This window comes from Hypomesus nipponensis, chromosome 11 (assembly GCF_054491055.1).
Source record: "Hypomesus nipponensis isolate SF chromosome 11, ASM5449105v1, whole genome shotgun sequence".
Taxonomy (NCBI): domain Eukaryota; kingdom Metazoa; phylum Chordata; class Actinopteri; order Osmeriformes; family Osmeridae; genus Hypomesus; species Hypomesus nipponensis.
The window spans coordinates 18,276,451-18,290,362 of record NC_140371.1 but is presented as its reverse complement, the minus strand read 5'-3'; the positions used below and the strand labels follow the sequence as shown (position 1 = coordinate 18,290,362).

The 13,912-nt window shown below is 37.8% G+C and overlaps 1 protein-coding gene across 1 annotated transcript; it reads left to right on the top strand.

The window, feature by feature from the left end:
* The first annotated feature begins 5,024 nt into the window (after positions 1-5,024).
* On the top strand, positions 5,025-6,158 carry foxg1d (forkhead box G1d). The gene has a single exon (XM_084710226.1). It carries the CDS (start codon positions 5,032-5,034, stop codon positions 6,100-6,102), a length of 1,071 nt encoding a protein of 356 aa, XP_084566352.1. The 5' UTR covers positions 5,025-5,031; the 3' UTR covers positions 6,103-6,158.
* Positions 6,159-13,912: the final 7,754 nt, after the last annotated feature.

The following is a 13,912-nucleotide window of genomic DNA, read 5'->3' as shown; positions in this document are numbered from 1 at the left end:
AGCTTGACACACACACACAGACACAAACAGAGACATACAGACACACAGTTTAAATTTTAAAAATCATAGAGGATTTCCAAAGAGTTTTTACCCTTCGTCACCCTTGAATCAGAAGCTCAAAGGCATTTTGCAATGCATCACCACGTAGAGAGTAGCCCAACAGTGGTAAAGTACAGCTTTGAACTTCTGTCAGGCCCCATCTGTCTGGCAACATTTCTTTTTTGACATCTTGAACTTATAAATTGACAGAGAAAGACAGTCATGGAAAAGAAGGTAGAGAGAAAGAGACATCATCTATGATTAGATATGCGTATTTTACATTTAATTAAATTGACAGATTCTTTTTTACAATCTGACATTCAAATGCATCTATTATGCACAGTAGATGATTAAGGACCAGAAGTGTAGAGTGCCAACAGTATTTCAGTGGTTTATGTCAAAGAACAGTCTGTATTTTTACAAAAATAACATCTACAATTTTACATAATTCAGTTATGAGTAGTTAGTTAGTTAATCAGTTACACAGTTGGTTAATTTGTTATTTAACCCGTCAAATGGTTAGTTGAATTATTTCTCTTTCTAACCTCACCATCATGTAGTGCTGTCCTTAGCTGCCTGTACTGTTGAACTTATTTTGAACTTTTGGAAAACTGCCAAATGTTTCTAATATGTCCCTTTTAATCCACTTCAGGTGTGGTTTCAGCCCACCCATGAAACTGCTATGGGGACACAAGCTAATCAGTGACACAAACACAATAATGACAACAAACTAATATGCTAGATGCAAGAATTATAGATTAAGCACTGCAACACTGATAAGAAAGAAAAAAAAGGTAATCCATCCAATTAGATTAATGGTCCATATGTTGTTGTGGCACCGTGTCAGCACCAAAACTATCTGTAATGATTTGACATTTGTCTCTGAGCTGGAATGGCAGATGTGGACACTGTAGTCCATGGTGGACCCTCCTCAGACTATTAACCCAGGAACTAAGCTTCCCTCCTGGCAATGATCACATTACCCAATACAGCATGGCCAACCTGGCTCTGTTTGGGTTTGTTTGGCTCCAAATTGAGGTACACAGACACACACACAGATATACACACCAAATCCCACACCCTAGTGTTTCAACACAAATGCAATTCAGGCCCTGCTCTCTCCCTCTCTCTACCTCTCTCTCTCTCTCTCTCTCTCTCTCTCACACACACACACACACACACACACACACACACACACACACGCACAGACACACACAGACACACACACACACACACTCAAGAGATTAAACACTGCCCCTTATTTCCTGTATTTATATTTGTATGGTGGTTACACCCCAGCCAGACACACATACAAACACACACAGCATTTAGACAAGCAGGAACGCTTCTCATTTCTGTGCTTTACAACCCCTGTGAGAACATTTCATGTAGTTACGGAAGTTTTCAGTCTCCCACCTGACAGCTGGGTTAATCAGCTCTGTTTCTACAGCAACAGTGGTAACGGGGCAGTGTATGTGTGTGTGTGTGTGCCCTGGAGATGTAGGGGGAGGTCTGTATTTCAGTGCTATAAATAGTTCAACTCAGAATGACCCTAAAGCTGCTGCATAACGATTCAGATTTAGAGTTTCTAGGTTCAACCACACTTGCTTGTAGTTTCTGCTACAGTCCCTAGGGGGAGCTCTGGTATATGAATACTCTGTGCAATCTTCGAACTCCTGCAAGAGCCTCATGTTTTGACATTTTCTCATGTTTTTCTGGCTGTATTGTCAATCAAGACTTTCTTTGTACTCTGGTGGAACTGAGTGGTTAAACTTTGAACTTCCTCAGACAGTTTGTGTCAACCTCTATCTGTCTCCTGGTGCTGAATGTGACATTGTTTGCCAGGCCACTGTCATATTCACTTCATAGTTTGATGGGTGACAGGTTTGTGAAGTCACCTGAAAAGGTGGAGTTTGGCTTTTCACAAGCGTTTGCTTAAAACTAGGGAATCAAAACGCCTTTTTAAAACTACAAAAGTTGAACAATTGTAAGATGCATGGGTTGTGAAATGCAGAGTTTATATTTTTTGCACAAAAAATTCCTTCACCCAATTTTCCTCCTCTGAACGCATGACAGAAGTAGCCTGAAGGATGTCAGCCAAGTTCATGTTTAGTGAAACCAAGATAATCATAATCTTGCACTTAAAACTAGCTCATAAAAAGTTAAGGGTATGTATTTTGGCAACATGGTTTTAATCTGTGCAGCTGTGAGCTGCTGGGTGCTGGTGAATCAGTAGGCTGAATGACATTCTATCATGTGATCATTTTACCCTAAGTTTAACACACACCAAGCCATGTAAGGTTCGGTCAACTTCATCAGGCAAAAAACATTGTTCATTTGTACCCACAACTGATTTCCCCCCTGAGCGATATAAATAAAGATGGAGTCAGAATCTGAAATGTCTTCATGTCTATTTAATGCCAGCGGAGATGAGCTTAATGGAAATGTTGGCCCATACGTCTCCATGTTGTGAGTGCAGTGTTCCTGTCTCCAGAGCTGCTCTGTCAGTGATTGGCTGGGAAGGAGGGGGCAGTCACCGAACAGTGCTCGGACCCAGGAGGCCTAGCCTCCAGTTGGCCTGGAGCCTGCGGGGGAAACAAACCATTACCATGTTTCTATCTGTATATCTACTGTGTTTATATATAACACACAGTATTTATGCGCACAGCGGGACTGTGGTGCACTGTTTCCCTCAAAGTAAAGATTGTTTTAACCTGGGTCGGACTAAGAAATCGGTATCTCTCTGTTTCCCTATACATTTTAGTTGGCACACCAAACATTTAGGGAAGCATATGCAGTAACCTCCACCAGCTGCTGTTATGGCTAGCAAACCAGCACATAGGGGGTTAATACTGCACTTCATCCTCAACCTATCACCCCAGATTGGATTGACAATGTGTGTGTGTGTGTGTGTTTGCAATTTTACAATGTTTGGATCTTATCTTAGATATCATACAAACAAGTCTGTAAAGAAAAAAAACTAACAGGTATCATAATTCCCAGTTTGGAAATGCTGCCATTACTCTTGTAGAAAGTAGACTTCTAGGAATAAAACAGCCTGCACATAATATAATTGAAATCACTATATGCAGCCATCAACAGGACTACATAATCCATTCAATTCATGCATTATACTGTAGTCTAGTTTAAGTACTGTGTTGTTTTTGATAATTGACAATTTATAAAATGTAAATAATTTAACATTGGTATTTTATTTTTTACATTGTAAATGTTGTATTCCTCCTTGTTTATATGTCATAGGCGTTAATTGATGTTACAAATGTTTGTATAATTATAGTAAGTATTGTTTTATTGGCAGCCCATTGTGTACATAAAAATTTAAACCAATAACTGGGCTGCTTTTTCTTCATTCATTTGTGTCAGTGACCATTTAATTTAATTTAAACTATTTCCATCACTCTGCTGATCAATCAAACTCGTTGTCCATGGTGTTATATACCTTTTATACTTGCAAAATATTATTAATGGCTTGATGTGAATATGTAAATATAATGAAATTGTATTTTATTATATTCTGACATGAACATTTATATATATATATATTTTTTAAAAATATTATATACTGTATATATTATGTTCAGTTCATGTCAGAATATGATATATATATATATATATATATATATATATATATATATATATATATTGACATGAACTGAAAATAATATAGTTACATTAAATTATAAGTGAACATACAATTTCATTATGTTTAGATATTCACATCGAGCAATTAATAATTATTTTGCAAGTATATAGTTTGATTGATCAGCAGAGTGATGGGAAAAGTTTATATTAAATCAAACAGAAGCATCACTGAAACAAATGAATGAAAAAAAAGTTTAAAAAAACCCCATAAGAACATTTATATATATATATATATATATATAGATACAGACATTATAATATCTGTGTGTGCGTGTGTGGGGGGGTAATTTTTATTTTATATTATTGTGATAGGTTAAATGTTGCAGGCATACATCCCTCACATTTTCAGTCCTAAAATAATCCAAAATTTCGTTAACACATCATAAAACAAAATTAAAAAAACATATGAATTGTTTCAATAAAATGTCTATAATAATGTTGAGAAATATTATAATTAAAATCCATTAATATTAGTCTACTACTATTATATACTATAACACATTATGAACACTGTTTTAACCACCTCTTAACATGAATGTGCGCAAACTGCAATATCGCGCTTAAGTTTGTAAGCAAAATTATTATTTACTCTTGCCTATAACCTAAAAACACCTATATACTAAATAATATTTGATGTAGGCCTATATGCCACTATTTACAATCAATGGTCAAGTCACACGTACTCAGGAGTCTTCTTTTCTTTGTTGCAGCACTGTGTACCACACAGTGGAGGCGCTCAAGTAACAGTGTTCGACTGGTTAGGTACAGCTAGGCTACCGTTTTGTGTTCTGTAGGCTACACAAAGGTTGTTAGACAATAAAGGCGCTTTATATGGTAGTGCCCATATGTGAACATTGTTTGCTTACACATATTCAATTTTAAATGTTCCCCAATAAGCGCAGTATGCTACTTTCTGCAGCTGTCGCCGAATTACTTTACGCACATATATCCTATCCACATACGCACGCACATGCCAGTGGCCACAGACTGCGCGTTCGCGCGCGCACTAACACATACGTGTCTGCATTTCTATGTTCACTCAACTTCAAGAATTGCGAAGGAATGGTTACAAAACATTTTGATCATAAAGAAAATTACAAAATCACGTTGTAACAATCACGTTTTGTTAACAGAAAAAACAGCAAGTTGGGCTACAGGCTCCTCCCCTTTGGTGATGCAGTGATAAGACTGAACCTCCTTAATTACTAATTTCTCCATCCCAGACCCGTCCCGCTCTCTGTCCTACGAGTTCCTTCATGCATGCAATGTCCTAATTCCAACGGTTTCTGATCTATTCGTTTTAGCCTACGTTCATCGTTTGATTACGGCATGGAGAATCTGAAAGAGCCGCCGATGGTGCACAGGTCTACGTCGTTCAGCATTAAGAGTCTATTGCTTCCGTCGAAATGTGACAAACAGGATTCCGCGATCTCCGAAAAGAACACTCCATCACCGGGTTCTGATTCCGAAAAATCCCTGGACCCTGCTGAGATGGAACCAGCACATTTGGATCCAAACAAAACGATAGAAGAGGATGAGAGCAGCACCGAAAAGGCGACAGAGCCGGGGAAAAACGGGAAATATGATAAACCACCTTTCAGCTACAATGCCTTGATTATGATGGCTATCAGACAGAGTCCTGAAAAGAGGCTGACGCTCAACGGTATCTACGAGTTCATCATGAAGAACTTTCCTTATTATAGGGAGCACAAGCAAGGTTGGCAAAACTCCATCCGACACAATCTCAGCCTCAATAAATGTTTTGTAAAAGTCCCGAGGCATTACGACGACCCAGGAAAGGGAAACTACTGGATGCTGGACCCATCGAGTGACGACGTGTTTATTGGTGGAACTACAGGGAAACTTCGGAGACGCTCGGCGACCTCGAGAGGGAAGCTGGCGATGAAACGAGGTCTGCGCTTTGCTCCTCTCGGTTTGGGAATAAACGACAGGGCAAACAACCCTTTATATTGGCAGATCTCACCGTTTTTATCTTTGCATCATCCCCATTACAATGGCTCATCGCCGGGATTTCTAAACCAAGGTCACGCGTATGGGTCCTTACTCCCCGGGGTGGAGCAGCTCAGTAACGGGGACCTTACGCGTCCTATTCTCGGTGGATCAGCCGGGGCTCTGGGCTTAAACAGTTACGGCATGAGCACGTCTCCTGTAGGGCTGCTGTCTGGGCAGAGCGGCTACTTTGTCTCAGGGAGTCAGCACCCTCCGTCACACCTCCAGCAGAGCGCGCCAGGCTTTGGTGTGCCGGCCAGCTCAGCACAGACTCTCCTCTCAGACACACTCAGAACATCCTTACCGCCTTTCTCCCCGGGAGTGTCGAGTGGGTTTCCTGGAGTTTTGTCCCACCAAAAGAGGGTTGCTCCGAATGCATTTTTAAACTGATATTATCACTGCAGAAGTTAAGGATGAACACCATAAAAGGGCAGATAAATATAATTGATGGTCAAGTAAATCGACTGTTCCTTAAAGAAATGGCCATATGTACCCCTGAAGTGCAATGGTTTATTATGTTGCGCTATTTGAAAGGGACATACCCTTGTTAGTCGCGGGTTGTAAACTTACTAGACTTGCCAAAGGCAACGATATATTTCGAGCTATTTATATCTTGTACAAAGACTTCAATACTTTCTTTAAGTCGTTTATTTATGTTTTATATTTATTGTACAATGTATTTAATTTTTGTTGTCAATGAACTCATCAGTATTGAGGATAAAACGTAGCATTATAAATTATTTATGTGGGTATTCATTTTGAATTAATTTGGGGGACAGCGCCTTAAATGAATCAGGGTAAAAGTCACACAAGAGACAACGACAGCCTACAACTCTTCTCTTCTCAGGTTTCAGGTCTATAGACTCAACTGTATAGGCTACTGATGTATCTTATAAGAAAATGGTATGCAACACGTTAACAGAGAAGGGTAGAGTTGAGCATAGAATTTCTTTTTTAAATAATAGCCTAATATTGTCCTTGTTTTGTCAGATGGGCCGTTTATCGGCGCATGTAGACTAGCCTATATGACACTACGTGCATGACAGTAGGGGCAGTAGGCCTCCATCTTGATGCTATAGCATGCCCAGTGACCCTATTTACCGTATATTTCCATCTTTCATATAAAGCACTTGAGGTATTCAACTTCCTGGTAAAATCCTATCCTGTTGTCATGACCCTTGACCTTCTATCTTTTCATAATTGCCCCACCTAACAGATCACAAAACAATATCCTTTTAAAGATACAAGGCAGGCTATCCCGTCAATACAATGTGGACGGCATCTTAGCTTACTTAATTGTTTTATCTATAGGCCTATATCTATATCTATATCTATCTATATATATATATATATATATATATATATATATATATATATATATATATATAGATGGATAGATAGATAAAACAATATATATATATAAATATATATATATATATATATATATATATATTGGCAAATGGCGCTGAATCAGGGCATACACTACCTATGTACTTTAATCCGAGAATTCCTCATAAAATCACACCATAGAGGGGATATGTATTCAAAAAATAGGAGCAGATTGATTCCTCAAACATTATGCAACTAGAGTTTCCGTGTTCACCAGGGTACCATATACAGGGAACAACCGAGCAACAAAGGCATAGGCCTAACAGTTGACTAATTACTTTTATTTAAGCTATAGGTGGGCCAGGTTTATTTATTTCAAGGCATTTAATTTTCGATGTTGAATATTTTTTTGTACTATTTCTTTTGAACGTTTGCACTTTTGTTGTAGACTTGTACGAAGTATGTATTGTCTGTTTTTGTTCTTGTATATTTTCGAAAAACTAACTTGATTAAAGTATAAAACATTTGTGCAATACGTACCCTATGCATATATCAACACATTACTTCACTGTTTGAATTATCTTTCTTATTTTGCTTGATTGTTTCCATTAGTGTGGCGTGAGTCCAAATGTTGTGTTGAAACAACAACGTGCAATGTAGTCCATCCTGTGTACAATGACAATCAGACCCATAGCCTATACTAGACCTATGAAGTCCACCTCTGTGGACTATTTATTCAAGATATGCAAAGGGTTCAAGTTAGACGTAAAACTAAACAAAAGTTGCAAAATAGACTACATTAAGGCCATGCGAAAACCTTTTGGTCCGCTAAGTAGAATATGACTAAATAACCGAGCTCAGAGTGCACCAAGGTCTAAATTAATTTTGACCCCTATTTCAGGTCGAATAGGCTTGTGTACAATTGTAGGCTATTGTAGCTTTTACAAATATACAGTTGCAATAAGAATAATGAGATCTACCCACTTCTTTTTCAACACCATTAAAATCATAAAAAGCGGCCAACTACATCGTTTCATTTGACGTTCAAAAGACGCCATATTGAAATAAAGTAGCGTGTTGATGTGAAATTGGAACACCGTAGGAGCCAATTTTTGTTCGGACCTAAATGCTTCGATTGATTTGTTAGTTCTAAATAGCCAGCGTAGGCTATGCATGCTTGGTCAACACAACATGTGTTAGGCTACATATTTTAATAGATTAAGAAACATTTACGGTAAGGCTTCCTTCTCCCCAATTTTGTTGCTTCTCCAGATAAACACAACATTGGTTTGCTGGCAAGAGATTGACATATACCAGTTTTCTGGAAGACTTAAATCAGTCCATGCGGGTTTGGGGCATGGGAAAGGGCAGGGGCGTCGTTAGACCCTTTTTACTGGGGCACGTGCCCCAGTATATTTCTGCTGTGCCCCAGTTAAATCTAAAATTGGAGTTTCAACAATTTACTTTATTAGTCAATTCATTAATTTAGATTGATAATCCCGGAACAAATTTACGCAGTATCCCAATCAACTTGTAAAATCAAAGCAGTTTAACCGATGCATTCAGAATTCCATGTCAGCATGCTCTTCTGAGCTTGCCAAATAGCCACTGCAGCATGCACACAGAAGTCCAGGTGTCGGACTCGGCACACAAGTCAGAATTGAGGTAGGCTAAGAAAACATTACAAAACTAAAGAAAGTTTCAAAATTATAAGCCTACCGATCATCTTAAAACATAAAAACAATATTAAATGAACCAAAAAAAAAAATGTATTTCATTACATTTCATTTTTATCAGGATCCACATTATTGTTATTGGCCAGTATTTACCCTCAAATGAATGCGAAAAAATGTGTGCACTTGCATTAACTATTGATGTCCCTGCCAAAACTGATATCAAACTTGCGTCCCTGAACTGTATATTGGGTTAAGCAAGGGGAGTTTGTACTACTAGCCGAGTAGTGCATTGTGCGCAGCACGCTTGGAAGAATAAAGGGGATATGAATAGGGGACTGTGCCCCAGTAGAGTTTTATTTCTAACAACGCCCCTGGGAAAGGAATATATAGTATAGGTTCATTCATTTTCTGTTTGTGCCGCTAATTAGTCTACTACAAGCGAGTGTTTTTTGACAGATCTCAATAAACGAGGTACAGGCAGTTAGACCAATGCAGTGCGTAACGAGAGCAGAGCGTGCTCTGAAAAAACAGAAACCGCTGGAAAAATAACAGACCGCAAGTAAATACAATACAAATACACATAATCAATTATTTAGCTATGTTTCCGATCAAAATGATTGAGGGAAAACACGTTGTACACTTAGTGAGCTCCATTGTGTGTGGCCTATGCTCATAAAACTATAGCTATATTCATCTTTACGAACCATCACTTTCTGATAGGCCAGTGGCTTTTGTGCCCGTGCCTGAACCATAAACTGTGAGAGGAAAATAATGCCTAACCTAATGCATAACCTTCTAATTTCAATTCACCTTAACTTCACTGTAGGCCCAATCCAAAATCTATCTGGGGAAGCAATCCCACTAAAATCGCGTTTATAAAAAATGAAAATGTACAACACACTGTAGCTGCCTGTTGCATAAATCCAGCAATTGTAGGGCCTATATGTGGGCCCAAGTGCCTGGTCGACGTATTTCCCATGGAGGAAATATGACTAGTCACATGTCTTTCGTCATGAAAGATTGGAATGTATTTCTTCATGTAACTTGGTGGCCTCCTATTCACTGAATTAACGTTGCGGTCGTCGAGTGCCAATTAATGTGTCGATAAAACGAATACCGGTTGGTCATATAGGTCAAGGTATTATCCTTCAGACTGTTAAAAAGTTTGATATGCCTTTGACATTCTATAAAGTAGGTTTGTATGTGCCTAATAAGACAAAGGCAGAATGGTCATGTTTAGTCTCAGTTAGGCTACTTCTTAGGCCAACATTTCAAAGTGTGTGAAGTTTTCCTTCCACTGCTGTCTTTAATGTCACTCAACACTATTCATGTTAATTCTCCAGTGATCCGATAGAACAGGGGTGGCAACTCGATAGGCTGAGGAACAGAAGAACACCGGCATAATAGGTCTACTCTTTCCTTTTAGAATGGGCTCAACAATCGCGTTAAATAATTTGCAGAACATTGTTTACAGAGGACACGTCCATTGATGTTAAGTTTAAACATAAATGTGAAATACAATTATTAGGCCCACGGAATTACACATTGAACAGACGTGATGACGAAATCCACATTCAAGGTAGGCTACGCTGATAATTAATTAAATTACAGGATAAAATGATTTACCCAAAACCATTCGATTAAAATATTTAATTTGAAATTTCTGTTATAAGTCAATATTATCAAATCACCTTAACATGTCTGTTTTGACAGTGGACGTATAGGCCTAGTTGCTTAGATGACACAAAGGAACACATTTCAGCAAATATGGACGTATGTGAATATAGGATACAGACCATTTTGATGAGTCATTGCATAGCCTGTTGACAGATGAGATAGTCGTTCTACATAGTTTTATGATTTATTTAACTGTTTATTCCCATTATGGAAAACACTTCAGTCATCGATCAAGACTTTAGATAATAGTCAGAGAAACATTTTAGTTTCTTATCGATCAATAGTTCAATAGATCTATAGTTCTAATAAATATGCTTTACATGAGCATTATAAAGTGCAATATCAGTTTTCCTTATTGATTTCGTTATCTTCTTTTTGAAAGAAATGATATGTAGGCTATCTGCAACAATATACTTTCTACCTAACCTACACAATAGACAGAAAATCCAATAGCCTATTAGACGTCCCGTCTGGACATCTAAAGTTACTGGTGGGACCAGGTGGAATTCAAAATAAAATAAGGGCACTTCGACGCTAGTTTCCTGTCACGAAACATTGAAGGAGTGATAAGATTTGTAATGTACATATTACACCTGAATGACACGGCTCCTTAGACATTTGGGGACATCCTTAGTGATGCTAGGCCTTTTGGAATGGGGGAAAAATCAGAAAGATTAGGTAGGCCTAAACTTGTAATTTTACAAGCTACTTGTCTCCAAAATATAAAAGTACCATACAATAGAGCTTTGATGCTTGGTGGTAATACGCTATCTGTGGATCATTATAATGACCCATTTATCAATCCGCTTCATGCTGTGGGCATCACACCGTTTGACCTTGCGAGTTGTGGCGCGTATTGCTTGTTTGAGCTCTGTTGACCTGAAGTTGTGAAAATCTTTGCCCCGCATGCATTAAACCGCTCTTAGACACCCGAACGAAAAAGTATATGCAATCTGAGGAAACGAATAAGCTACCAATCACGTGAAACAAAATATTGATAATTGGAAGTAGAGCTATAAGTAATACAAAATAACGTATTTATTATGATTTATTGAAAGCTACAGCACTAATCTAGAGTTGGATACAAAGTGATTTCAATCCCACGCTCATCTGTCATCGCTCACCTCAGATTTTTCCTGTCTTCTCTCAGGTTGCCTCTTTCTTCAAACCTCATTAACGGTGGCATCGAATATATTCAACTTTAACTTGAAAACAATTACATGGAAGGTGGCAGAACACAGTGGGATTCAAAACGAAATATTTCTTCTCTTCCAACTGTGTCCACAGATCCTCCGAGTGGATCACTTTTTTCTCTTTTTCTCAAGTTTGAACAATGACGGTGTCATTATAATGCTAACCTTCTTATTCCCCTTTCAAAGCAGGTCACCATAGAAACCACTGGAACCACAAAAAATAAGGATTGCAGGGCCTACTACAATTAGTAGACTCCATCTTACAGTTCCAGAACTATATATTGTTTTCACAAATCATAAGGCACTATATTCCTTTACAATCTGATTTGATCTCCAGACAGAATAAACTATAAAACAACATTTTGCCCAGATTGCTTAGCACTCCTTAATATTTCATTCGGCTTTGTCTATCATCATGTGCTTACATTCCCATTCAAGATCAGTTTGATAGAGACAGGTTTAAATATCAAAACATAGGCCTGAAGACATAGCCTATGCTGGAAGCTTCCATAGCACTCAATCATTTCACTTGACAGATCAGGAAGCTTAAGGAGACATTTTAGATCAAGGGACCACCACACAAAGAAATGAAAATATGAAATACATTTTATAAAAGTATAAAATCCTACATCCCCCAATTTGTTTGGGCGGGGATGTGTATCAAATTGTGCAGCAGTAGCCCTAATGTGCTTTAGCATCTCTAAAACATGTGGGCAAGGAACCTTACAAATTTTTCCTCGCCATATTCTCCATTCATTCTGTACAATTACATTCTGTTCTCGTACATTGGGAAAAATATTAGTGGCACGCGAATAATAAGTTAACTTCAATACTTGCTTTTAATACAATACGTTTTAAACATTCACAGCCTTAAATTCATTGAAGCCTGGCAACGAGCACAGCCAATGGGTGTTCAAATGCCCTAATACAATGCATGTTCTTCCTTGCTCAATTATACACATACAGGTGTGAGAGGGTCAAGACAGATTGGGATGCCTGGTTATGTTAAAGATCATTCTGGTCAGTGGACACTAAAGATACTTCCTCTAAGTGCCACCTAATCTCCAATAGACTGTTTAAAGGGTAATTGGAAGTGTCCTGACCCCTGCGCAACACTGCTTCCTGTGCTCACTATTAGTGAAGAACAGTTTCACTAATCCTAAAATTCCAAGGTTGACTCTAAAGACATTTCTAAAATAAGAAACACCATGACAGTTGCATGTGAGGCCATGCACTTTCAGGACAGGGCTTGGTTAATGCATGGCTTTACAAAGTTAGTTAGATACAAAGTCAGACATTTACGATGTATCTCGTAGAAAATATTGGAAGCTTTCGAAAGATAATCTCTGCTGTCATTACACTAAGACACTGATTTAAAAAAAAGATTGCTGAAAACTATATATTATATCAATTAAATATCCAGTTACTTTAGTGCTTCACAATGGTGTTGGGCAAGGATAGAGACTAGAAGTAGGTAAAAGAAAACTAATGACAGAGCTTTTTAATTACATACAGTCTGCCACAACAATGAATTGACAGTAAATGAAGGAAGATTTTTTTAAAGAAATATATTTTAATATATATTTAAGAAAACAAGAGACAAGTGAATAATTTTCAATGGCAGAAACTACACCAAATCACTGTGTGAATAAAATGTTGAAGAAAACATTGTAACACGCTTCAAATACAATGCACCATCAATCAAACTCTTTTGTCCTACAAAATGCATTGTATTTAAAGTGTATTACTGAAGTGTCTGATTAACAACAAAAACAATGCAGACATTTGTGACAATAACCTTTTTAGAATGGAAAATCCTTTTTAAGTAACAAAATGTTTGATGATCCTTACTGTGCAATCTTTACACCACAACGAAACAAGTGTTGGGTTGTCAGAATTAAGAAGAAAAAAAACACCCCACAGTTGGTTAAAGGGTGCTAACAACTTGTCATCATGGTCATAATTCGGACTTCTGTAGAAAAAATACAACTGAGAATTCTAAACTACAAGTCAGAGGTAATCATTTGACAAATGTCCACATCAGCGTGATCTCACACACCAGCTCTCATACATTCTAGATGTTTTTTTATTGCCTATATACCACCACCATTTACCAGACTATTCCCAAAAGAATAATGTAGTGAGGGTATCGACATTGTGTCAGGCAAATTGTTCATGCTAATTACGTGAATCTTTTCTATTCTAGTCTGATTTGATCCCATGCAGTGGTTTATTATTGTGTAAAAGCTCAGCAGTGATTGAAACACAGTTGGGACGCTATCGTGGAATACAAAAAGTTGGAGATTCACACATGAACTTCACATG